Source organism: Myotis lucifugus, unplaced genomic scaffold (assembly GCF_000147115.1).
Source record: "Myotis lucifugus unplaced genomic scaffold, Myoluc2.0 scaffold_136, whole genome shotgun sequence".
Classification (NCBI taxonomy): Eukaryota; Metazoa; Chordata; class Mammalia; order Chiroptera; family Vespertilionidae; genus Myotis; species Myotis lucifugus.
Window position 1 is genome coordinate 2,848,696 of NW_005871184.1, and position 25,377 is coordinate 2,874,072.

General features: G+C 39.6%; 1 protein-coding gene across 1 annotated transcript in view; it reads right to left on the minus strand.

Moving 5' to 3' along the window:
- SLC4A4 (solute carrier family 4 member 4) overlaps nt 1-25,377 on the minus strand; it is a 329,830-nt gene that overhangs the window by 61,572 nt on the left and 242,881 nt on the right. The window contains exons 11-14 of the mRNA XM_006094401.3: nt 25,127-25,243; nt 23,255-23,429; nt 8,679-8,812; nt 5,510-5,781 (exon numbers count right to left, since the gene is read on the minus strand). Coding sequence (XP_006094463.1) covers nt 5,510-5,781; nt 8,679-8,812; nt 23,255-23,429; nt 25,127-25,243 — 698 coding nt within the window. The remainder of the gene's footprint in view (nt 1-5,509; nt 5,782-8,678; nt 8,813-23,254; nt 23,430-25,126; nt 25,244-25,377) is intronic.

Here is a 25,377-nt window from a genome sequence, read left to right on the forward strand (position 1 = left end):
ATGATGCACTGAACGCCTTAACATTTTTTCTTTAAATATGGCTTCAATGTTTCACATTTATCTACCACAACATATTAGTTGATAATTTTTTATAGGCTTCCCATAGAAGCTTAGTTAGTATTTTTTGCTAGGAAATTTTCAGGAAAAATAAAATGTTTGAACCCCTGTACATGAATACAAATTGTCTGGGGCATTTTTTGTGGGGCGATGAGAAATTTAAAAAAAAAACACACAAATTTTTACACAGTACCTGTTAGGTGCCAAACAATTTTATATATGGCATTTCATTTAATCCTTTTAGTAACCTCTAAACAGTGGTTCTCAACCTGTGGGTCGTGACCATCGAAAAACACATATAGCATATCAGATATTTACATTACCATTCATAACAGTAGCAAAGTTACAGTTATGAAGTAGCAACGAAAATAATTTTATGGTTGGGGGTCACCACAACATGAGGAACTGTATTAAAGGGTTGCGGCATTAGGAAGGTTGAGAACCACTGCTAGAGAAAGTACAATTACTAACCCAGCTCACAGATTATCAAACAAAGAGATTAGGTAATTGGCATAGCCCAAAGTCAAACTGCTCATCAGAGCTTAAATTCAAACTCAGTTTCTTTTACACCAAAGCACATATTGTTTACACTTTTTTACAGTAGCGATTTTCTAAATTGGGATGTTGGTGATGAAATAAGATATTGTGACTTGCCCTACAATTAGATACTTTCAGTTTTCACTTTTGGCTTTTGAACTAAATAGGCTTCTTTCTCATACACCTCTGCTATGTTAACTATCAGGAAAAAGTGGGTAACAGAACACCTATTGCCTCTATATTAACTAATAGCTATCCCATGTCTGAGAAAAGGAAATTTTAATACAAAAACCATCCACCTGACTGATAGGTCAAACTTCACGGCCAATTTTCCTTTTAGTACTTGCAACTGAGCTTCCTTAGTTCTTCTGTAAATGAGAACCTGGGTAAACAACCTGGGTTACTGAGCAATGGATGGGGTCACAGGAAGGGAGAAAAGGGTACATTAAGAAAAGGAAACTCAGATAGATCTAGAGGGTATTATGCTAAGTGAAATAAGTCAGGCAGAGAAAGACAAATATGTGTGGTTTCACCTACATGTGGAATCTAAAAACAACAAACAAAACAAAAATAGATGCATAATAACAGAGACCAAAGGGATGATTACCAGAGGGAGGGATGGGGGACGGGTGACTATAGTCAAAGGGAAAGGGGAATATAGTGAATAATATTGTGGTAAGTTTACAAGGTGACACATGATTACTAGAATTAGTGATGTGGTCACATTGTAAGGCATAAAGAAGCAGAATCACTATATGATACACTTGAAACATAATATAGCCAACATAAGATTGTATACTAACTACTAGAGGCCTGATGCACGAAATTCGTGCAAGAATAGGCCTTTCTTCCCCGGCTGCCGGCACCAGCTTCCCTCTGGCACCCAGGACCCGGGCTTCCCTTGCAGTCCTGGCTTCATCCAGAAGGATGTCCAGTCTAATTAGCATATTATGCTTTTATTATTATAGAGACTTTAAGAAATAAATTTTAAAAAGAAAAGGAAAGTCAGAAAGTGATGAAGTTTTAGGGAAGCCAAGTGAGAACAAGAAAGATCACACACAAACTCACATTATTATTGTGGCCATGAGTAGAGTTTTCGTAGTGATTAAATGACTCCTATTTTCCTCCTTTAAAATCATTTCTCAGTTTGCAGGATCACGGCTACATCTGTGCAGCTCTTGGTTCACTGTTACATATTGCCCCCATGTTGGAAAACAAGTCACCCGCCAGTTTAAATATTATTGACTCATTGATTGAATTCTTTTAGTAGGAGGGCATGTTGCGATGAAAGACCAGTCTTTTGTTGTTTTTAGAATACTTACTCTAGCTGTACGTGAAACTGCATTATTCTCTTGCTATCGTTTTTCAGTTTGCTATCATGAAGTACTAAATTTATGGTGGATTTTTGCAATTTGCTATAAATACATATTAAGACTTTTGGAGAAATACACTATCATTAATCTTAAGGGGTTTTGTAAAGCATGGACTGTCACGAAAATGCAAAGAGCCATTTGCTTTTTTTCCAAACCAGAAAATATTCCATCTCCATAGGTTTATGCAATCCTCGCATTCATGAGCACGTCTGCCATGAGTGCCACTCATCTAATGACTCTAAAAATACAGAGTGCCACCAACAGTCCTATTGTAGAATGGGCCAACTGCCCAAGAATGTTTGCTCAGAGGGAGAATGAGGAAAACTGATTTCTTTGTTCTATATCAGTGGTTCTCAACCTTCTGGCCCTTTAAATACAGTTCCTCATGTTGTGACCCAACCATAAAATTATTTTTGTTGCTACTTCATAACTGTAATGTTGCTACTGTTAGGAATCGTAATGTAAATATCTGATATGCAGGATGGTCTTAGGTGACCCCTGTGAAAGGGTCGTTCGACCGCCAAAAGGGTTGTGACCCACAGGTTGAGAACAGCTGTTCTATATCACCCTACTTAAAGGCTACTCATGAGCCTTAAATTTTAATGAATAACAGCAACAATAATGGCAGTTAACATTTAATTATTTATCACATATTAGAAACTGTCCTAAGTACCTTCTCTATAATGTCTCCTTTCCCCCCTCAAAACAATTCTATAAGGTAGGTTCTATTTTTAACCCCACTTGTCAGGTGACCTGGCAAGTAAGCTACCTCAGGAGCATGAGCTTTCCCCAAAGTCACACACTGGGCATTACCGAGCTGGGACTGGGATGTGTGATTTTCTGACTCTGAAGCCCTGCAGCCCTGCTTTGCTGGTACCACCAGAGGTAGGAGGACTGTCTAGCTATTTAGGACTGACTTGTACACAACCTGGGAGACACAGATCAAAGGAAGAGCCATCACCACTTCAGCCAGCACTTGCCATGCCAAAGGTCAGATCAGTCTAAGCCTCAATATCACTATTTCAAGAAAACAAAGATCCTTCTTGGAAGGAGAATTACATGTAAAACCTTTTTGTGTCTTTCATAATAAAAACACATTCAGGTCTGCCTTCCTGGGTTTCATGTTACCTTTTCTGCCAGCATCCAATTAAAACAATGGGTGCAAGTTTCCATTCCCCTCAGGTGGGCACCGGGCTGACAACAGGCAGAGCTCTCCTTGTGACAGATGTGCTGACAAAGCCCTCATCTGTCCTTATGAACACCTCTCACCACAGGACTGCTGGGTGGTATGCTTGCCCTTTAGAAAATCTTGGTGTATGATTATTCAGACTTGCCTAAGAAGTCAGCTCATAGACTCTTCCATAAATATATACAGACAGATAGAGAGAAATACAAAATGAAAAGTAGAGTTTGAAATCCCACAATTAAATACAGTACATCCTCACTTAACATTGTTGATAGGTTGTGACTTTAGGCAAAATTATGTATAACAAAACCAATTTTACTGTAGGCTAACTGATATAAACAGGAGTTAAGCTCCTACAGCATCTCATTAATTTATAACAAAATGACATTGAACAAAATGATTTTATTTGAGTACCTGCTGTATGTCTGCGATCCAATATTTTGAACATGTACAGTCCGGACTTCCCCTGAAAGTCCAGGATGGGTGATGACTGGGAGTTTTACCCACTTCTCTCCTGGGAAGAGCTCTACACAGTTGTGTAATGGTAACATCTGTGTGTCTCTAGGAAGCATATTTAATTGATTCTAATATCCATCATGTATTGAGTACCTATTCTTTCTAAATACTTTTTAAGTTATAAAATATTTCCAGTCAGTATACATCTTAACAATATTTCAGTCAGTATACATCTTAACAATAATAGGCCTTCATAATTACATGTGATTCATGTTCTCCTGAATTTTCATATTTCCACTTTATACTCTCTCTGCTTTGCTTTTAAGCCTGGGTTTTCTCTTAACACGTTAAGCACCATGTCAGTCACCGGTGACTGACACTATATTTTCTGTTTGGACCTTGTCAGTCTCCGGCCGCCAGCCTATCGATGAAATCAGATATCACGGGCTAAACGGAAAGGAAGACAAAACAGGCTTGGCGCTTAACGTGTTAATGTGTGTTGATGTTCCTTAAACAAAACAAAACAAAAATCCATGAGTGCAAAGCCCAACAATGCCCTATCTTCTCATCAGTGTTGCTGATGGACACATTTTTAGAGAGATACTGTTCTCTTTTCTCTCACCACTCAAGATGATATCAGGCCTGTAAGACTTCTCCCCAAAGTGACAGAGAAGAATGAAGGTACACAACTCAAACACCTGGGAGTAATCTGACACAGCCTGCCACGTGCATCAAAATTCCAGCACCGTAGCATTTCGTTTAGTCTTTAAACTCAAAAGCATTTGCATTGTAGTCTATAATATAACCATATTTGTTTTCCTATAAATATTAAGAGGGTCTTTTCTGAATGTGCCCCACACTCATGTACATGTTTGCACAGCCCTCAGAACACTGCTGTAACTCTGGTTCTATACTCCAAAGAGCATGGGCTGTATATCACATTAAGGGGCATCAACATGTAGCTGATTGCATAACTTGGGATCACTAACACTATTACCATTTAATTGTCTCTGACAGATGTAAAGCAACTTTTCTCTAAGTGAATACTTTTTTCCAAACGCCTTTCTATATTATAAAATGATGATGAATTACTGCAAGAAAATTTTTCAAAGACCAAGTTGAACACTTTTTTGTGAAAAAGGTCTCAGGTTTGGAAAGATGGATATTAAAGTACTAAGATATATAGAATCATATTTCTTATCCAGAAGTTAATTTTACTTTTATGTCTTTCCTGACTCTAGAGTATAAATCTTCTCTGAGAACAGAACATTCCTCTTTTCTTTTTTCCTTTTGTTTCTTCTTTTCCTTTCCATTTCTTATTTATGTTGTCTAACATAGATGAACATTAAGGCTCTACTTTACTGCCAGGTGACTCCAGTATGCATTTATTTTTAATTTTATGCTTCAGATATACAAAGTGGATTAGTGTCTCCTTTGTTTCTTCTATAGGCTTAAACCAACCTATTTGGCGTTTCCTTAAAGGAAGAGGTTCCTGTAGCAATAAAGGAGCAGTGAAATATGGGACAGATGTTCAGAGGTCTAGGTTTGCCTGGTTCTCGTATCTGTTCATGTATGTACCTGCTTTCCTCACCTATAAGATAAGACTACTAATCACACACACACAGTTTCCTTGCAACTAATGCAGTTTGAGTTAATTTTAAAGTATTGAGCTGGTTATGGTCAGATTCTAGAGCTCCTGATTCCATTCCCTGATTGAATCAGATGGCTAAGATACCATGTCAGGCAATGACACTTCAAATTCAGCAGGATGGTCTCCCAGAGAAAATAAAATGAACCCCTTCCCGAGGATCACGTTCCCATGTTGAAAGCTTGCACACATCAAGCCCGCACCTTCCTCCAACCACAAGGCAGGCACAAATGCTGCCCGCGATGTTCTCACCTGGGTCGGGCGGCATACAGGTACAGGAAAAGAGAGTATTGTAGCCCACTTTGAAGTCAGAGTTGATGGGGTAGTAATCGGCTAGCTTGATCATCTTCTTGAAAGCATCGTAGATAAAGATGAAGCTAATCAGAGAAGAGAAGCCCTCTTCGGTGAAGCGAGTAAAGTACTGAACCAGGAAGCTGGCATCGGTGGCCACCAAAATGAAGCACAGGAGGGCTGACCACAGGCCAATCCAAAGGCGGAACTCCAAGTAGTCAAAGTCATGGTCCCTGGAAAGGAGAAACCAAGGTTAGGCTCCGCCTCCAATGACCACAACGAATAATATGCAACTACCGAATGTCTGCAGAAAGACTGCTAGCATTGCAAGATCGCATTGAGCCACTAGATAAAAGCTCATTCTTGTTTTCCAGAAAATATCAAGTTTAAGGATTTGGTCTAGTGATATTATTATGCCACCATAAAGAAATAAATTCCTTGCTTGGCCGGCATGGCTCAGTGGTTGAGCATTGACCTATAAACCAGGAGGTCATGGTTAGATTTCTGGTCAGGGCACATGCCTGTGTCTTGGGCTCGATCCCCAGTAGGGGGCGTGTGTGAGGCAGCCAATGGATGTTTCTCTCTCAAAGATGTTTCCATCTCTCTTTCCATAATGTGGGTGGGCCTTGTCCAATCATCTATTTCTGTATTATTGGGATACAATGTATAAAAATAATGCAAAAGAGAGAGCAGAAATTGGGAAACAGTTGTGAGCTCTTTCCTTCATCCTGTTACTAATTTTAAAAGGTGACAGCACACATCGTTCACATTTTTTTATGATTCTCCAGTTTTCAGGGCAAACATTAAAACCTGTATCCCATGTCAGAGAAAATATGTGGATTATGTAGAGTTATTGTTTGAGCCCACTGAACCTACAAAACAAGAATTTAACAATTTCTCAAAAAATTATAAAATATGTTGGGGAAAGTCTGGGAGAGACAGAGTAGAACAGTTTCTTTGCTGAAGGATTTCTCAGATCCCTTAGTAAGCTAAAGTATAAAGTGAACTGCCAAGAGGGAGATATAATATACAGCATTTCCCAGACTTATTAGGATCACAGAAGCTTTTTTTCATAGAGTATCCATGGGACTACTAATTGATGAAACACACTGTGGGAATTATCCATCTACACAAAATACTCTGCATCTAGACAAAATATTAGCACTGTCATTATAATATTTAAGTAAAGGATACAGCACTGTAAATAAAATAAGGTTTGCCACAACAAGAAACATTTGAGAAACCCCGCTTTAAATCCATCACTGACTTACAAGGTTTCTTGCTGCTTTACAACTGTTTTCAAATAAATTACTTGGAACTATGTTTATCTTACCAATTATGACGAAACAGAAGGGAAAGTGAGAAAGGAACTTACTTAGTGAAAGGAAATAATCTCTCTCCTTCAATTATCTAAAGTAAACTGGGATACAAACATTTTCTGTAGATTAAGGCTCTGATCACATTGCATCCAATAAATCTTCCTGCAAAGGTTGTGCGTGTTTGTTCCTGTTTATAGTACATGCTTGTTTAATCTTTCCACAAAAGCTCTCTTGTCTCACACAATGTTTTCTTAAACATATAAAAACTGTTTGACTCTTTCTATAAACTGACATGAACAGAATTCTTTCCAATGCCTTTCTGAGAATTATAATAGAGGAGGGATGTGTAATAATGAGCTAGAGAAAACTCACAACATTATTTAAAATGTAGAACTTCAAATTCTCAGAAGACCCTCGCTGATATTCTCAACCCAGTTTTCAAACCGCTAGTTTTAAGTCCTCATCCCCTCCTCTATCTTGTGATCATTTCTGATGGGACACAGTTTCAATATTATATGAGTTGTTAAGTCCATGAGGTATAATACAAGTAATGACATTTCTAACATTAAAATACTAAAAATGTATAATAATATAATATAGAAATTCCAACAAGGAGTACTAGCAAGTTTTATGAAATTCTTCAATCTGTTTCAGGGTTGAGATCTGCCAGTAAAGGCAATTCTCTCTTAAAGGTATTAAGTTCATTAGAAAGAGGCTGGAATACCCAATTTTATTTCAAACCCATTTGTGTGCTAATGTGGCCACTTGGATAATTTGCTTAACTTGATTTTCTCCTTCTTACAAGGATCGGTCAATTTCTAAAAGAAAATATTAATATCATAATTATCATGCCCATTAGTATGTCTAGTGATTCTGTAAGAGCTGGATGCTATGGAGTTAGAAAGCAGGGACTCATATCCCAGCCCTGCCAACGACTGGTGATGTAACCATCAGCAATCCACTTACCCACTCCATGCCAGCTTTCTCATCGATCAAGCAGAACATGGCCCTACCTCACAGGACTGCTACAAGAATTAAATAAGGGAGTATATGTAATGCACATAAGATAATGCTTGGGACATGGTCAGCACTCAACAAATATTAGTTATTACTCAGCTGAGTGCTACAATATATCTGTAGCTAAAAACACTGTAGGGGAGGTTAGGAGCAGAGGACCACTGGAGCAGCCAGTCTCTTTCATGAATGAGCCATGTGACCTTGAACAAGACATTTCCTATCTCTGGTGTGTCAGTCAGGGTCATGGCAAGAAGTAGAAGTCATTTTCAAATGGGGTTTTGAGAACAACTTAATAAATGGGCTATTTACAGGGACCAGCAACATCAGGAAGCCATTCCTACCTCCTGGTTTGAAAAGGCCAAGGAAGGAATAGACCCTGCTGAGGGCTACAAACAGGGTGTAGGAGCCGCCCTACAGGGGCTGCACTCAAGGGACCAGCCACTGCCAGGCAAGGGTGCTAAGCTGAGACAGGGAGGTGGGGGAGGCAGACATATATCCTGACCTCTCTTCATTCCTGTCCTGTGGGTGCTCCACACTCCACCAAACCCAACGGGAAGTCAGAGGGCAAAGGAGCCCAAGCAGGAAGGTAAGGGGCAATAATGGGGGAGGCATGGGCCTCATGGAATCAGATGTAAAATGACTACTGGAATACCTAACCTCTCAGGGCCATTCACCCTCCATGGCTTACAACTCCCATATTCTGGTCTTCTGAACTACTATCCTGTGCTCCATCTAGACTACGGATGTTCTAAGTTACACAGTCCTAATGTACAATTAGATGTGTCTGTACATACTTGCTGAAATTAAATAGAAGCCTCTCAAAAACCAGAACAGGCCCCGTGCTGCTCAGTATAGTGAGGGGCTGACCAGCGAAGAGGCAGAAGATGGCTCCAGAGACAGCTGTGCCCAGGAAGCTCTCCAACACGCCCTAGTAGGAAAAAAATACAGGTGTTAAAATGCATGGCATTTTTCTTCTTGTGTTGGTGTCACTAGGGAAGTTAGGCCACCTGATATGGTATTACGAGGGCCATGCAAACATAGCAAACAGATACGAACAATAGAGTCTTACCAATACAAGTATCATCATTTATTTTACCATGCGTGCGATTTAGTCATTCCTCCCTACCCCAGCGGCTGAATTGCTCAAAGAACAAAGTGACTAAAATGACAGGTGGTTGAATACAGAAGGCGGAAGATGATTCTGACCCATTCGGAAAGTAATACCTGAAGCTTCTGTACATAAAATCACATTATACAATCCCGCCGAGTGGGGAGAAGTGATGTAGCCCTTTAAACGGTGTTTTAGTCTTTGTGGTGACCTTCAGTGTTTTAGCCTGATTTCACCTTGCACATAGCTGGTTCTTATAAGCAGTGACATTTTATGCACAAAGGCTATTTTCTTAGAGGAAAGCTTTTAAGTGCAGAGGGGAGCAAAGGGGACACACAAAGTAGATTGCCCTCCAACCTGCAGTCTCTAAGACATCAATTCCAAAAATATTCTTATTACATATTCATTGTCCAATGCCAACTTAGACAGGAGCTTCCATTTACTTTATCTTAGAGGAAGTGAATGTGCAGGGACATCATAGCTAAACCTTTGTGGCCACATCTCCCTGGAGTTACATCTCTGGAAATCAACCCATTATTTTCCTTTAGCAAAACAAGAGCAAAGATAAATGAGCTACAAAGCATCACTGACTTACAAAATTATGCTAACTTAATCGCATCATTTGGGACCAATGCCTCAGAGAGTGGTAAACTGGCCTGTTTCCTATATTTTTCATCATTTCAAACTTCAGTTAGAGAAGCCCACATTTATTTGTAAAAAGGTCCATTTGTAAATGTAAGACGGTACTCTATCAAGAGAGGATTTTTAAATATAAAAATATGACAGAGACCCTTTATGTAAGGTGGTAAATCTGAACCACAAAAACTGTAAGATAAAATAGTTTTTAAATGAGTCAAGATATTCTACAGCTTTAAAAGACATAAATATATTTAGTGGTAAATAAATTTATATAGTAGGGAGAATTAGGGGATCCCTGTAACTTTATGTGTATACTAAAGAAAATGGTACTAGGAAGATTTCCCTCTTCAACTGAACAATAATTATTTGTTTGTAGAAGCATGACTTATCTACACTAATAAAATAGAAACATGCAAACTGGTCGTCGCTCCGCTACACCCACCAGCCAATCAGGATGAGTATGCAAATTAGCCCAACAAAGATGCAGGGTTATTTTGCATATGCAGGCGCGGAGTGAAGACTGAAGACTGAAGACAACCGAAGACTGAAGAGGCTTGGCTTCTCCGCTGCAGCTGGAGCAAAGAAGCCTTGAGGCTTGCCTTCTCCAAGGCCTATTGCACGAATCTCTTCGTGCAATGGGCCTCTAGTGTTTACATAAATCTAAACATCCCTCTGAGTGGAGCAGACTGGCTCTCTGGGAATCTGAGATGTTCCCAGTCCTTCCCCCCGACCCCCCAGTTAACGTATCCACCTATCTGCCTCCCTAAGTCACCTCGTTCCACTGCCCCCAAAATTCTCCCGCAACTTTTCATCCACTTTCATATAATATACATAAAATGGCTGCAAATAAATTGGTGTGTTTTTTAATCAACTAATAAAATTGAAATACAGTAAGTGCTATCTCCATTCAAAAGCCATCCTAGAAGACCCTTATTATAATGATTACTGAGCACGTTTTTTTATACAGCTCCAGAGCCAGCAATATTCTCCTTAAAATGACATCCTTCTCTTCTATAGATAGAGTTTAATTCAGAAAACAGACACAAATCCTTTAGCGTAGCACCATGTAACAATGGAGCTGGGGTGGGGATGGGGATGATAAGTAATGAGACTGGCTTCTCACACCAAGAGTATACATATCCTGAAACAATTCAGAACAATTTCTTCTTCTATCTAAGAAGTCTGGCAGAAAGAGACCCTGTTTCCAGGGATGTGAAATCTACTGCATGGCTGAAAGGTGCCATCTTATTTTATAGCCAATCCATATGTAATCAGAGTGCCCACTCCTTTCTTACTAAGAGGGACAGGGAGCAGAATAACAAGCAAGGTAGCAGAACCAGGCAGCATTTATGCAGCGACTAATTTATGCCCAACCAATTAGTATCAGTCTTCATCTCTTACATGTGAAGATACTGAGTTTCAGGAGGTGAAATGAATGAACAAATCCACATTTGGTACAACAATGAGGCACAACAAGTCTTTCAAACCACTACGTCACCCTTAGCAAGGAGAAAAGATGTGTCTGTGCCTCGGATTTTCTTGGACATACAGTTTTTCTACTCCTTGTGCATTGACATTGGGGTCTTTATCATCTATCTTTCTTTTTCATGACTTACTTCAATGTGTGTTACATGAAAGGGTAGGACTGGAATGCTCCCTGTGGCGGGACAAGCTGCACTGAGTACATGTGATAGGCAAAGTTTTTTGGCCTGCATCATTCTTTATCAAGCATGGGGTGCCTATTTTTCATCACTACTGCAGGGTCAAAATACAGCAAGGCCTGGGTGCAAAAGAGAACATGAAGGAAGGAAGGAGGAACGTGAGATTAAGAATCTCTACTTGGTCTGACATCACCATTAGTAACTGTGAGGGTAGGAACAGGGCCTCCTAGGGTCCTCATATTTGTCTTCCTCCCATCATGCTATACACTATACCTCGCAAGCTCTGTAGGCATCTGGGAAGCCCTACAGGAATCCAAGAAGAAATGCCCAAATCACACCCTACGTTCCACTTATCAAAGGTCAACAGCCATGGCTGCACATTCAGTAAAGATAATAGCAACTTTCTTCCAGAAAATGGCTTTGATTTATGGATGCCATGTGACAACTAAAAGGCAGATTATTTTTATTTCAGTACTTGATCCTTTGGTAAGTGCTAAAGTTTCCATTCTGTGGCTGACAATTTTGAAACAGAGAAAGGTGATTAATTATACACACTGCACTGGAAAGAAACTTGCTTGAACTTAGAGATGCTTCCAGCATTTCTCAGAAAAGAACTATTTTCACCATATTTTGACATGTTACTCTTGACAATACAGAAATTTAAAAAAAAAACAACACCTCATGCATTGAATAACTTTAGTTTAATTGTACCTAGAATTTAAAGCCATTTATAAAGTGAACTATCAGAAATCCCTTTTCTGATTTACTATATTCAGTGTTCACTGATATAAAAAAGGAAAATAATAGGTGGATGTGCATATTTTTAGTAGCTATATCTCAGAAAGATACTTCTATACCTTATTTCCCAAAGACGAGCAAACTCCATAGCAACTCATGAGCATGCAGATGGCTCAGCTCTGATGTGTAGCAGAATCAGGTGCCATAAAGTCCTCCAACTCCATTTTGTTTAGGTTTTATCATATGTCATTTCTGATCAAGTGTTGCCCACTGCAGAACAGTAGAAGGAACACACAACTGGCAGGCAGCAAATCTAAAGTCTAGACTTCATTCTGCCACCAAAGAGCTGATGATCTTGGGAATGTCACTTAACCTTTGTCAAATTTAGTTTTTTCATGTTGCAGATAAACATCGAGCTGATGTAGTATAACCATGGACTCAGGATTCAGACAATCTCAAGTTTACCTGTAGACTGTACCATGAAGTAACTAGCTCAGTGACTTTAAGCTAGTGACTTAATCTCCTTATGGCTTAATATATGTAGTAGGTTAGATAATGTATATAAAGTGCTTAGCATAGCCTCTGGCAGGTAATACACTTTTGATGAATAGTAACATAGACATAATGTATTTATTTAGATATAAGGTGAAGTTGGGCTAGATCAGTGATTCCCAAAGTGGGCGCTACTGCCCCCTGGTGGGCACTGCAGCGATCCAGGGGGGCGGTGATGGCCACAGGTGCATTTGTTTTAACTTTTTTTGTATTACCTTTCTATTCTGAGTTCAATAAATAGTTTCATAATTTCAAACTTCAATGTTTCTAATTTACACCTTTCTTTACTATATTTTACGAAAAAGGTAGAAACATTAATACATATATCTTTCTGTTTAATTGCTATTAAAATTTTTAAAAAATTAATTTCCCGGGGGCGCTGAGTAATATTTTTTCTGGAAAGGGGGCAGTAGGCCAAATAAGTTTGGGAACCACTGGGCGAGATGATGTCCAAGGTCACTTCCAGGTAGCTCAGCACAAACAGCATGTCTTGGAGTCAGGAATATCTTGGGTTTAAATATCTGCTCCACTAGTCACCAGACTCTCTAACTCCTAATTCTCTCTTCTGGAACATTGATGGCTATTTACAGGATAATCATTTGGACTAAATAAGAGAATCCTATATAATAAAAGGATAATATGCAAATTGACCCTAAAGGCAGAACGATCAGAATGACTTCTGGACAAGTCACTATGAGGCGTACTGACCACCTCTTGGTTCCTTTCCCCGGCCGGCAGGCTCCGATCGCCTGATGACAAACGAGAAACCAGGGGTGGGTGGCAGGGGATACAAGTGGTGCCAGGCCAAGGCCCCCGCCCCACCGGTCACCCCACACACAGAGGGCGACCCATGGCGGGGGCGGGGCTGGTGAGTGGACAGTAACAGCCGACCTCTCAGTCCCTTCCCCTGGCCATCAGGCACTGATCACCCTATGGTGAAGGGAGGCAGTGGGTTTCCGGGCCGGCTGTGGGCAGCCAGGGAAGATGGCCCTGATGGCAGACCATGCCTAGGGACCATACCTGCTCACGAATTTTATGCGCTGGGCCTCTAGTAATATATAAAGAGCTAAGAATAAAGTAGAGATACAGCAAAATGTTAGTTCCCGTGATTATCGACTGGTAATAACAGAAAGAGAAAAATGGCACAACTGCCCCCCAAAACAAAGAATTTTCTGTTTCTTTGACAACTTTCAACCAAGTGAAACTTGGAAAATAAAATACATTGGTGTCAGAAAATGATAAAGCATTCGCCAACATTATTGTTATAGTCAAGCTTTAAAATCAACAACAACACTAAAATGTTTCCAACCATAAAGAGAGAAAATCTAGTCCCTGCCCGTGGTAACTTACGCAAACTGTGTAGCATGTTGAATAATAAAATCAAATTTCTTTAGATAAGTCTTTGATTCTGAAATTTAGCCAAGAAGAATGATGCAGCCTAATGCCAGTTAAACATCACTGTTGGACATCGGTAGTGAGTGCTGTTACCTGCAGTTTTGACGCCAGGTTCCCAGCATAAGCCAAGCCACATGATCAAAATGAGAGGAGAAGTGATACAAGTATATAATCAAATTTTAGGCACATGTGAATTACCTGAGAAATTTATTTTTTAAGAAAAAATAGGACTTTTTTTTATCTCTACCTTGAAAAATTGAATCATAACCTCAGAAATTCAGGCCTAGGGAATCAGCATGCTTTCAAAGTACCCCAGGTGATTCTCGCGTGGCCCAATTTTGAGTCGCATTCAAGCAATCTTTCCCCCTCTTCAAAACATGAACCACCACTAGCATAGTTAAGGCTCAGTTACGCCAACCATTCATCTACAGGGGGAAGAAGATTGGATATCCAACCCTCATTTTTTATTTCACCTGAGTAGCTACAGCCTATAAATCAGTGAGTTCTGTCCTGACAGACTGCAGCTGCCAAATCCTTACTGCCACCTACTCTGCCTAAAAATGCTTTGTCGTCATAAACAGGATTTCTCTTCACACTGCCCAGCAGGAACCAAAAAAGAGGGAAGACTTGAAAGACAAATTAGCTCCCCACTTGAAGAAAAGCATGAGCCAAAAGAGCTTCAACTCCAAGCCTAACAGGACGGACGGGCAAGACAGGGAGGCTTTACAATGTCTTTTTGTTTGAAGAGCTGGGAGTATGTATCTAGATCGTCTGAAGTGCCCAAACATCAAATGCCTGTATAACCTTACACAAAAATCAATTCCAGATGGATAAAAAATTCAAAGGAAAACATTAGAGACCTAAGATATGTGGGTAAATATTTTTCTGATCTTGGGGTAGGGAAACCTCTCTAAGTATATCATGAAAATAAGAAACTATAAAACATTGAATATTTTGACTACATAAGAGTTGGAATCCATACAGTAAAAGAAATCATAAATAAGGTTAGAAGGCATACAGTAAATCTAGGAAAAATATATTTGTGATATTTCTGAGAAGCAAAAGAAAATATCCTTATTACATAAGTTTTGAGCAAGTCAATGGGAAAAAACCAAATGGGTAAAAGGAAAATACAGCAAGGACACAGATATAATAAGAATAGATAGCCTGCCCTGACCAGTGTGGCTCAGTGGGTTGGAGGGTCGTCCCACACACCAAAAGGTTGCGGGTTCTATTCCCGATCAGGGCACATACATAGGTTGGGGTTTCCATCCCTCATCAGGGCATGTAAGGAAGGCCACCAATCAATGTTCTCTCTCACATCGATGTTTCTCTCTTTCTCTCTCCCTCCCGCTCCTCTCTAAAATCAACAAGCATATACTCAAGTTGAGATAAAAAGGAAAGTGTAGTCAATAAAAATGTGAAAGGATATTCACCCCCCACTAAAATTCAAATAAATTTGAACTGAATAAGAATGAGCTAACATTTTTCAACCCTCAGAATAACAAAAATGAGAAATCCTGTTCATGCAAGGGTGTGGACAAGTGGGCACTCTTGTCCATTATTGGTAGAAGTATAAATTGGCATAACCATTGGTTACAGATGAGAAAATTGGGGAAAACTGAAAGCCTACTAATAGGGGGGTTATTAAGTAAATTCTAGCACATGTATTATGTGTACAAATAGATGTAGTCATTAAAAATGATTCTCAAGATCCATATTGAAGTGAAAAGACTTCCATTAAATCATGCTTTGAAATAGTATATTTATTATCTCATTTATATAAAATCTTATATATTAGTCTGTTTGTACAGGCATTGAAAAATGTATGGGAAGGTATTCATGAAAAAATTAATAATGCTTATTTCTGGGTGATAAGTATAAGGGGAAAATTACATTCTACCTAGTTTTACTGTATTGCTTGCATTTTCTACAATGCATAATTACATCTTACAAAAATAAAATTATTTCAAACTAATTTTAAGCCAAACGCAAAATAATTCTAGAAATTTCAACACTTGGCATCCCCAACCAGCCTAATTACTATCATTTTCTGATCACCAAGAAAATAGAGGTAACAAATTCTGGTAAGCAAAATCTGGTCACAAATGATAACTTTAAATATCCTATCTAATAAAGAGGGGATATGCTAATTGACCCTCACTCTGTCGCAAAGATGGCGGTGCCCACAGCCAATAAGGATGGAATATGCTAACTGACTGCCTTGTCCTCAAAGATGGCAACGCCCACAGCCAATAAGGAGCAAATATGCTAATTGACTGCCCTGCCCTCAAAGATGGCAGCTTCCATAGCCAATAAGGAGGGAATATGCTAATTGACTGTCACATCCTCAAAAGATGGTGGTGCCCAGTCCCCTCAGCCCCGCCAGGTTGGCAGGTACGTGGCAAGACCAGGCCCAGCCACTCTGCGTGCCTGCCTCCAGAGTCCCCCAGTCCCCTCAGCCCCCCAGCCACCCAGGGCAAGCCCAAGGCTCAGGTAATCAGGGCTGGCCAAGGCTTGCGCTGCTGGCAGTGGCAGCAGCAGAGGTGTGATGGGGCATTGCCTTCCCCTGATTGCCAGGTCACCTCCTGCCCCTGAGGGCTCCCGGACTGTGAGAAGGGGCAGGCCGGGCTGAGCGAACCCCCCTCCCGTGCATAAATTTTCATGCACCAGGCCTCTAGTATATATATATATATATACACACACACACACACACACACACACACACACACACACATTTCAGAGAGGAAGGAAGAGGGGGAGATAGAAACATCAATGATGAGAGAGAATCATTGATTGGCTGCTTCCTGCACACACCCCACTGGGGATTGAGCCCACAACACAGGTATGTGCCCTGACTGGGAATCAAACTGTGACCTCCTGGTTCACAGGTCAATGCTTAACCACTGAACCACACCAACCGGGCATAACTGACTTAACTGTAATCAAACAGATTTAATTCAGAATCTGCACCTGAAGTGAAGCAAATGATTTAAAGTTCTTTCTGGAAGAAGGAATGGCCAGCAGACCTTGGAGGCAGCTGAACAATGCAGAGCCCCTTACTTTGTCAGGAACATTTACTTTGCTTACTCAAACAGCTCTGACTACCTCCCTAGTCTGGAAGACTAGTTCAAGGAACCAACATGTCATCTCACATTTCCACTTCCAGGAAGAAATGGATTTTGGTACCAAAGTGCAACATTTAGGTAAGTTGAAATTACTAGACAACCCTCACTATAGTGAAGCAATTACCAATTGGCTTTAACCTTGCTGTTATAAATTGCACACGATCAGCTTCATAAAGAAATGTCTATCTCATCGAGGTCTGTCATGTGAATAAGAAATGATATATTTCCAACTTAAGCAGATTGATTAAGTATTCTTAGCACAGCAGTATGTTAAAATAAAGCCTCAAATTTGGAGATGCCAGCTATAAATGTTCCTTATTATGAGACAAATTCCCTTAAAATGTGCTCGGTTGGGGTCCATAAATACCACAAAATTCACAGAATTCTAAAAATCTTACTGTATTCTTTTGCTATAAGGTTGTGAATATAGGGTTATATTTACTCTTGAAAAAATTAAAATGGCTTTCTTCATTTCTTCACTCTAAACTATGCTCAGTCATTCACAATTAACAATGTAGATTTAAGTTAAAATACTTTTCTTTGTTTCATAAAGCTAAACAACTTTTTAAAAAATATATCTTATTGATTTTACACAGAGAGGAAGGGAGAGGGATAGAGAGAATCAGAAACATCCATGAGAGAGAAACATGGATCAGCTGCCTCCTGCACACTCCCCACTGGAGATGTGCCCACAACTGAGGTACATGCCCTTGACCGGAATCGAACCTGGGAGCCTTGAGTCCACAGGCCGATGCTCTATCCACTGAGCCAAACCGGTTAGGGCAAAGCTAAACAACTTTTAAATAACACAAAAACTTGCCATGAAGTATCAAAAAATGTTCTCTATATCAGTATCCTGCCCAAAGACTAAACTATCCATAAATATTTGTTAAGTCAACGTTTAACGATTTAATTAAAAGTATCTAAATGGATAGAACAGTATACTTGCTTGGCAACCAAGAATGTAAATATAATGCAGCAAACTGACATGGATGATCACAGAACTCAATTGTGGGGAGGACAAATTTTCAGGATGGTGAAGCTGAAAAGCCCTTGTTTAATTCACACAGCATGGCAGGGGGCCTGAGTGTTATTACGGTGGGACTTACTGAAAAAGGTAAGAGTCATACGAATATAACAAGTGTCAGCACAATTCATAGATCTCAGAAAGGTCATGCTCTTATTAAACTCTAAGAACAGAAAACAGTACCAGCCTGGGCTGGATCCTAGATGAATGTAAGGTCAACTCTTGATGAAGAAGTCCCGGAAGCCCAAGCTAAACCTCGCCCATGCTTATTAATAAGCAAGCTGTGAATACTCACCCTGGAAGCCACAGAGGCCTCACAAAGTGCCATGTTGGGGAAATCGTACAGTCATCTATGTGGCCATTATAAATTGGTTATACTGGGAGCCATCATAGCTTCAACTGTCTTATTTTGAACACAGGTCCATGGAAAATGATCCATAAGACTATCCATACCTGCTTCTAGTGAAGTGTGTGTGTTTGTGTGTGTGTGTGTGTGTGTGTGTGTGTATACAAATAGATGGGGACATTATCATATATATCATGTAAATTATTAAATATATATATACCTTATTATATACATGGGATTATTATATACACACATATTTCATCTATGAAATAAATGCTTCGATGTGAATTCCTATCTTTGAGTAGGCAAGACCTCCTGCACTGAAGCTGGCGGAAGAGTGTGCTTAAACAACAGCAATGCAGTGACTCATCTGTGTTTTTACAACATGTTTCTACCCAGCGCCCGTGTCTATTTGTAGCCTGACAATAAAGGCCCTATGTGAACCATCTCTAAGCTGTCTGCCTTTAAAAGCAAGGACACTGTTTTCAGTTGACTCATTTCAGCTGCTTGTACATTTGAGAATAACCCACTGCCACATTTATAAAGACATGTGATATAATTGAAGATTATTTCAGGCTGTGTCAATGCTTTGCTGCTTAGTATTGATCTACTGTTTAGACTCGCAGTGGTTCTCAACCTTCTGGCCCTTTAAATACAGTTCCTCATGTTGTGACCCAACCATAAAATTATTTTCGTTGCTACTTCATAACTGTAATGTTGCTACTGTTATGAATCGTAATGTAAATATCTGATATGCAGGATGGTCTTGGGCGACCCCTGTGAAAGGGTTGTTTGACCGCCAAAGGGGTCGCGACCCACAGGTTGAGAACTGCTGGTTTAGAAGGTCAAATAGAGCCAGAGGACCTCCCCCCTTAAATGAGCCCTCTACACACCACTATGGTTATCTCCTGGGGGCAGAGAAACAGATAGCTCTATCAACACCCCAGACTGTAAATGCTGTCAGAAGAGGAGTCTTATCTATTTTGGTCACTTATCTGTTTCCCCAGCACTTAAAATAGTGTCTGGCACACAGTAGACATTAAGTAAATATTTTCAAAGGAATGAATCAACCTCTGCCATAGACTTGTGAAATGACCTGGGCCTTAGCACCAAATCCACAGAACACTTTGTTGTCCTGATGCCAAGTCAAGACTCCCACTGCCGGAGCATCAGCTCTTTTGCATGCTATAGCTCATACCCTCTCAGTGCCGAGTCCTCTCAGCATCTCAGGTCACCTCACTCCTTGGTCCTTAACAGAGATCAAATCAACATACATATGTGTGTGTGTGCACATATATATACACACACATATATATGTATCGTATATATCGATAATTACTGATATCCATATATCTGTTGATATTATATATGTGTGTATACATATAAACATATAAATACACATATATACACACATATACATACATATATATAATCATCTATCATTATAAGAAAACCTAATATGATTACTACATGTAAATTTTTTCATATTAAAATATTAGGATATGTAAAATCACTATATAACCATTGAGTTGGGTATACGTGTGCATGTACTACTTAATTTCTATTTACACAGATGTTTTAGGTTTATAAACCCAGTGCTTAGATCTGTGTATTCACTTACTAATAGCAGTAGTTCAACCAAAAGAAATTAATAACAGACTATTCAGTTCAACAAATATATATTAACAATCATTAATTTTCTAGCCCACTTTTTCAGTGTTTCTGCCACCCACTGTGACTTCCAGAAGTGTCAAATTGTAGTTCTTTTGCTAATTAGATACTTTGAATGACGTCAACTCCCAGGAGTAACACCCAGCAAATGGTCATTTTTAACATCCTGACCATGGAAAGTATTTATGTTTCTCCTAAAGTCTTCAGAACCCAGAAAACAGCTTACACCACCAGCAAGGCTTTTGCTGTGTAATTTATCACAGAGGAGAATACTCATTTCATGTTATACAACAGAATCCTTTATTTTCCCAGAACTCACTCATATAGAACTTAACTCACCTAGGAGGGTGGACAATAGACTAACAGATGTCACATCTCAGATACAGTGCTCTAAAGCTAAAGAGTTCAATTCAGTTGATTTTTTAAAAAAACAATAAGCATAGGGAATATGGTCAATAATATTCTAATAACTATGTATGGTGTTAGGTGGGTACAAAATTTATCGGGATGATAACTTAGTAAGTTATGCAATGTCTAATCACTGGGCTGTACACTGAAAACCAATGTAATTACATAGTTTAAACTGTAATTTTAAAAAAATTTAAATGATTTTTAAAAAATTTAAGGCAATAATCAACACAAAGGATGTCAATAAGAAGAACATTCGTGAATATAAAAGTGTTGAAACAATATCTGCACAAAAAATAAACAAGCAAAATAGAAACAGACTCAGAGATCATCAGACTGATGATTGCCAGAGGGGAGCATGGCTGGGGGACTGGGTGAAAAGGGTGAAGGGATTAAAAACTACAGATTGGTAATTTCAAAACAGTCACAGAGATAGTGCAGCATAAGGGAATATAGTAAATAATCTCATAATAACTATGTACAGTATCAGGTGGGTACTTGAAATATTGGGGAACCACTGTGTAAAGTATACAATTGTCTAACCACTATGCTGTACACCTGAAACTAATACAAAATAACCTGAATGTAAACTGTAATTGAAAAATATTTTTTAAATATGCACAAAAAATCTCTATATTCTGAAAGACAAGGTGATTTTGTTCTTGCTACTCTCAAAATCACATCTCCTTTTTTTCTACCTATTTCCTTGAAGTTTATGTTTTCGTTATCACAATGCTCTCATTTGGATGAAGAGTACCTATCCCATTTGAATACAGTTAAATTTTATCAAAAGTCTCCTACGACATCACTGCTCTAACTTCAAATTTTCATTTCTATCTTATGAAAGGAAAAAAGAGGAGCACGCCTTCTTCATATACTTTCTCTGCTACTGCCACACTGCCTACTCCTCGTGCCGCAGGCCTACCATTGGGAACACACAGACAAGTGCTCTCTGGCCAGCACAGTGTTATTTTTAAAGTGTCAATCAGGCCTGGCTGGCATGGCTCAGTGGTTGAGCATCAAATTATGAACCATTAGGTTGTGGTTCAGTTTGAGTCAGGGCACATGCTGGGTTGCAGACTTGATCTCCAGCAGGAGGCAGCCAATCAATGATTCTCTCTCATCATTGATGATTCATTCATTCTCTCTCTCTCTCTCTCATCTCTGAAATCAATAAAAATATATTTTAAAAATGTCAATCAGGTACCAGTATTTTTAAATCACCAGATTTCACATAAGAACTTTAAATTTCAACCTCTCTTTGAAAATCAGAAAATGAAATCATACTGAGTATATTTTCATGTGGAAAGAAGCAGAGATGAGTGGCAACTGCCCCTTTCCAACAGAACGTGGCCTCTCAGGAGTCGTCATGGCCCCAGCTGTGAGGAAGCCCATGCGAGCCACGTGGTAAGGTCATGTGGAGAGTCCTCAGTCCCAGCTCCTGCAGACATCCAGCCTGGGCACTGGGCCTGTGAGTCAAGAAGCCTTCAGATGACTCCAACCTCAGCTGCCATCTTGCAAGTGTATGAGGACCAAAGAGAGAACTACCCGAGTCCATCAACCACCCAAACTATGAGAGATTAAATGGTTGTTTCAAGCCCCTACGCTTTGGGATAATATGCTATGCAGCAATAAATGAGCAGTAAGAGATAAAATATACTCTCAAGAAACTAAATACACTTGTTTAAAATAGATTCTCCTTTTTTACTTGGAGCAATGAAGATAGTCTCCTTCTTATTTTTGTGTTTAGGCAGAATCTAAAACATAAATGTGCCCAGGGAAGAAAATAGAAGTGGAAGAAAAGCAATCATTTGGAATCAGCTGTATTTTTTTTTTAATAAGTTGGCTGGCAGCACTGAGGAATGTCACATAGGTTAAACAGTAATAAGTCGTAAAAGAGAAGGACAGAAAAGGGCTTCTTTACATAAGACTATCACCTTCACTCACTACGCTGTGTCCAGTATCTCCCACAATGCCTACTTTTTTTCTTAATGACTGGATGAAATAAAAGTAGTTTTGTACATATTTTTCTGATTGACTAAGAGAATCTGAAGTATCTTTCCTATCACTAAAACATTAGGTATTACTGGTTCAAAAGGAAGGCAAATGCCACCTGCTAAGTCACCAAAGTATTGTGGTTCAGACAAAATAAATCAATTCAGAGTTTTTACAGCTTAAGGAGTAGATTCAGGAATAAGAGAAACAACTCTTATCTTGTATTTCTTAATGCTGAGTTCCACTAACAGATAAGCAAATCCACTCTTGAGTAAATCCCTCAGTTGATGATTCTGTTGGCTCGGGTGTACAATGAAGATGACCATGTATTTCTGGAAAGAGTGCGGTCATCAAGTTTAACAAAATGGTCCATACATTCAAGGTAGTAGAAGATGTAAACCTTGTGCCCTGCATCAAATTAAAGCAGCTGATATGCTTTTGCCCAAATAGAACTGTATATCCTCATTTCCTTCCCTTCTTTTCTCCACTTGTGACTCAAGCCAGATTTCATCAAGCTATTTTTATAATTACTAAAATGTTGGAAATACAGCAGCAGGCCAGAAGCAAAGTAAAACGCAGCATCCAGCAAAAAAAGGAAAATCACGCTGAGTAACTGAAAGGCCATCTGCTACTAACGGAGCTGTAGGGTGAGGACGGCAATCTGGGCTGTACTATTTGTGTCTTCCCCCAAACCCAACCCACCTGCATGTTGTCAGTGGCATCCCCAAGCAGTCCTCCAAACGTGATCGCATTAGTTACAGTCGCCAGATAAATGAAGAGAATTGCTGATAGAGCCTGAATATTTAAAGCGTCATAAAAATCACTGGCAAAAAATGGTGCTTTCCTCTTTATGTCCTTAATTAGTCCACCACAGAACCTGGGTAAGGAGAGAGCAAACATGTGACGATGTAACATAAATTACCATCAAATTAAGCAAGAGATAACTTATTAAACCACAAAGAATGTGTACTTAACGTGTGCTTGAAGGAACAAGGTACTATTTAATCACTTAAGATAAAACCAGAAAACTGTGGCAGAATAAATTTTCTTCTATCTTCCCCTTTTTCAGTCACCAAATTAGGTGTCACATTCCCTAAAGACCAGACAGTTGGTCTTTAGATGAGAGTGAATTGTTGAGCTAAATTAAAACTTCTCACCATCTGAAGAAAATCATCCAAACATGCGAGCAGATCATACAAGGACCTTTATAATCTTGCCATGGCTTCCTTTCCAGCCTCATTCACTCATTCATTCATTCATTCATTCCTCATTCCACAAATGCTTATTGAGCATCTGTGATATACCCAGAACTAATCCAGGTGCTGGAAATATAAAAGTGAATGATACGGAAAAGAAAAGAAAATACCCACTCTCATGAAGTTTACTTTCTGTATGGAGGAGACAAAATATGTAAAATGCATGGTGCTAAAAATCAAGGAAGAAATTAAGTGGGGAACAGGATTATTAGATGAGAGAGGAGCAATGGTTGAAATATGATGGTGGCCAGAAGGGGTCTCCCAATCATGTGACTTTGGGGTAAGAATCTGAAGATGTTTCAGATTCAAGGAAGCCATGCAGGTATGTGGTAGAACAGCATTGCCTGCTGACTCCCACCGCAAATGTTAGCAGGTCAGCTGACTTATGCATCAGTCAACTCACCCTCCCAGCCAAATCTCACATGTTAGTATGAACAGGGCCAGGCAAACTGCAGACACTCGGTGCATTTAGCAAAGGTGAAATACGGAAGAATGACATCTCAGTCTGTAGTGTTTTTTAAAAGACATATTTTCATAAAATGAGTACCCAACTTGAAATTTTACTTAACCCAAAATGAAATGGAGAACCTAGCAGTGGAGGAGGGAGAACTGTCATGAAAAGAGATTTAGCCCAAAGCAATCTGGGAAACCCGATTCCCCAACTGCCCTCTCTGGAAAACAGGACCTGTGAGTTACTCATGTATTTCTATAACATGTTACCCCCTTTTGAGTAAGTGTACAGGGAAGAGATGGAATCATGAAAGCCACATGTGTAAGATTGGCACATTACACATTCTTCCTGCCATACACTCTACCCAGAACCTCTCTTTTTTGTCTCTCACACCCACTCCCTCACTCCACTCCAGTCACACCAGCCACAGTGCCAGCCTAGCACATGCCAGGTGCTCTGCTGTCCCCTCTTCCAACCCCACGTCTACATGGTCTATCTCCCACCTCCCTCAGGACTTTCCTCAAACACTACAATTCTCTTTAAGGCCCTCGCTGGCCACCCTATCTAAAACACCTTTCTCACAAGGCAAACTCCCTACTTCTCCTTTGATTCCCCACATAAAAGCATCACCACATTCCTTGATTTGCTCACTGTCTGTCTCCACCACTACAAAGTAAGACCCATAAGGATAAGGAGTTTTGTTCAGTTCACTGCTGCATCCCCAGTGGCTGTGACTGTTAGGTAACTATAAATATCTGTTGGCTGAATGAATGTGCAAACAGTGAATAAAATGCTGATAGAAAGATGAAGGGAAATTTAGATCCAAGGAGAACCTCATCGTGAATGACAAAAGAACCCTTCAGTTACCGTCCAGTTTTCTGCAATTCTTCACTGTCCCCATGTCCTCCTCCTCCTCCATGGCCGCCTTCATGGGGTGTGTCCCCATTCATCTGAACATTCTCTCCACCTGAGTACATGTTCTTTCTAAGACAACAGAGCCCAAGGGAATATTAGTTTATTGTACTTATCTGCACCAGCTAATGAAGAGATGAGCTGAAAACCCTTTGGGAGAAGGATCCTTATTTCCTTCTGCCATCCTCACAGACAGTTCTGAAAGT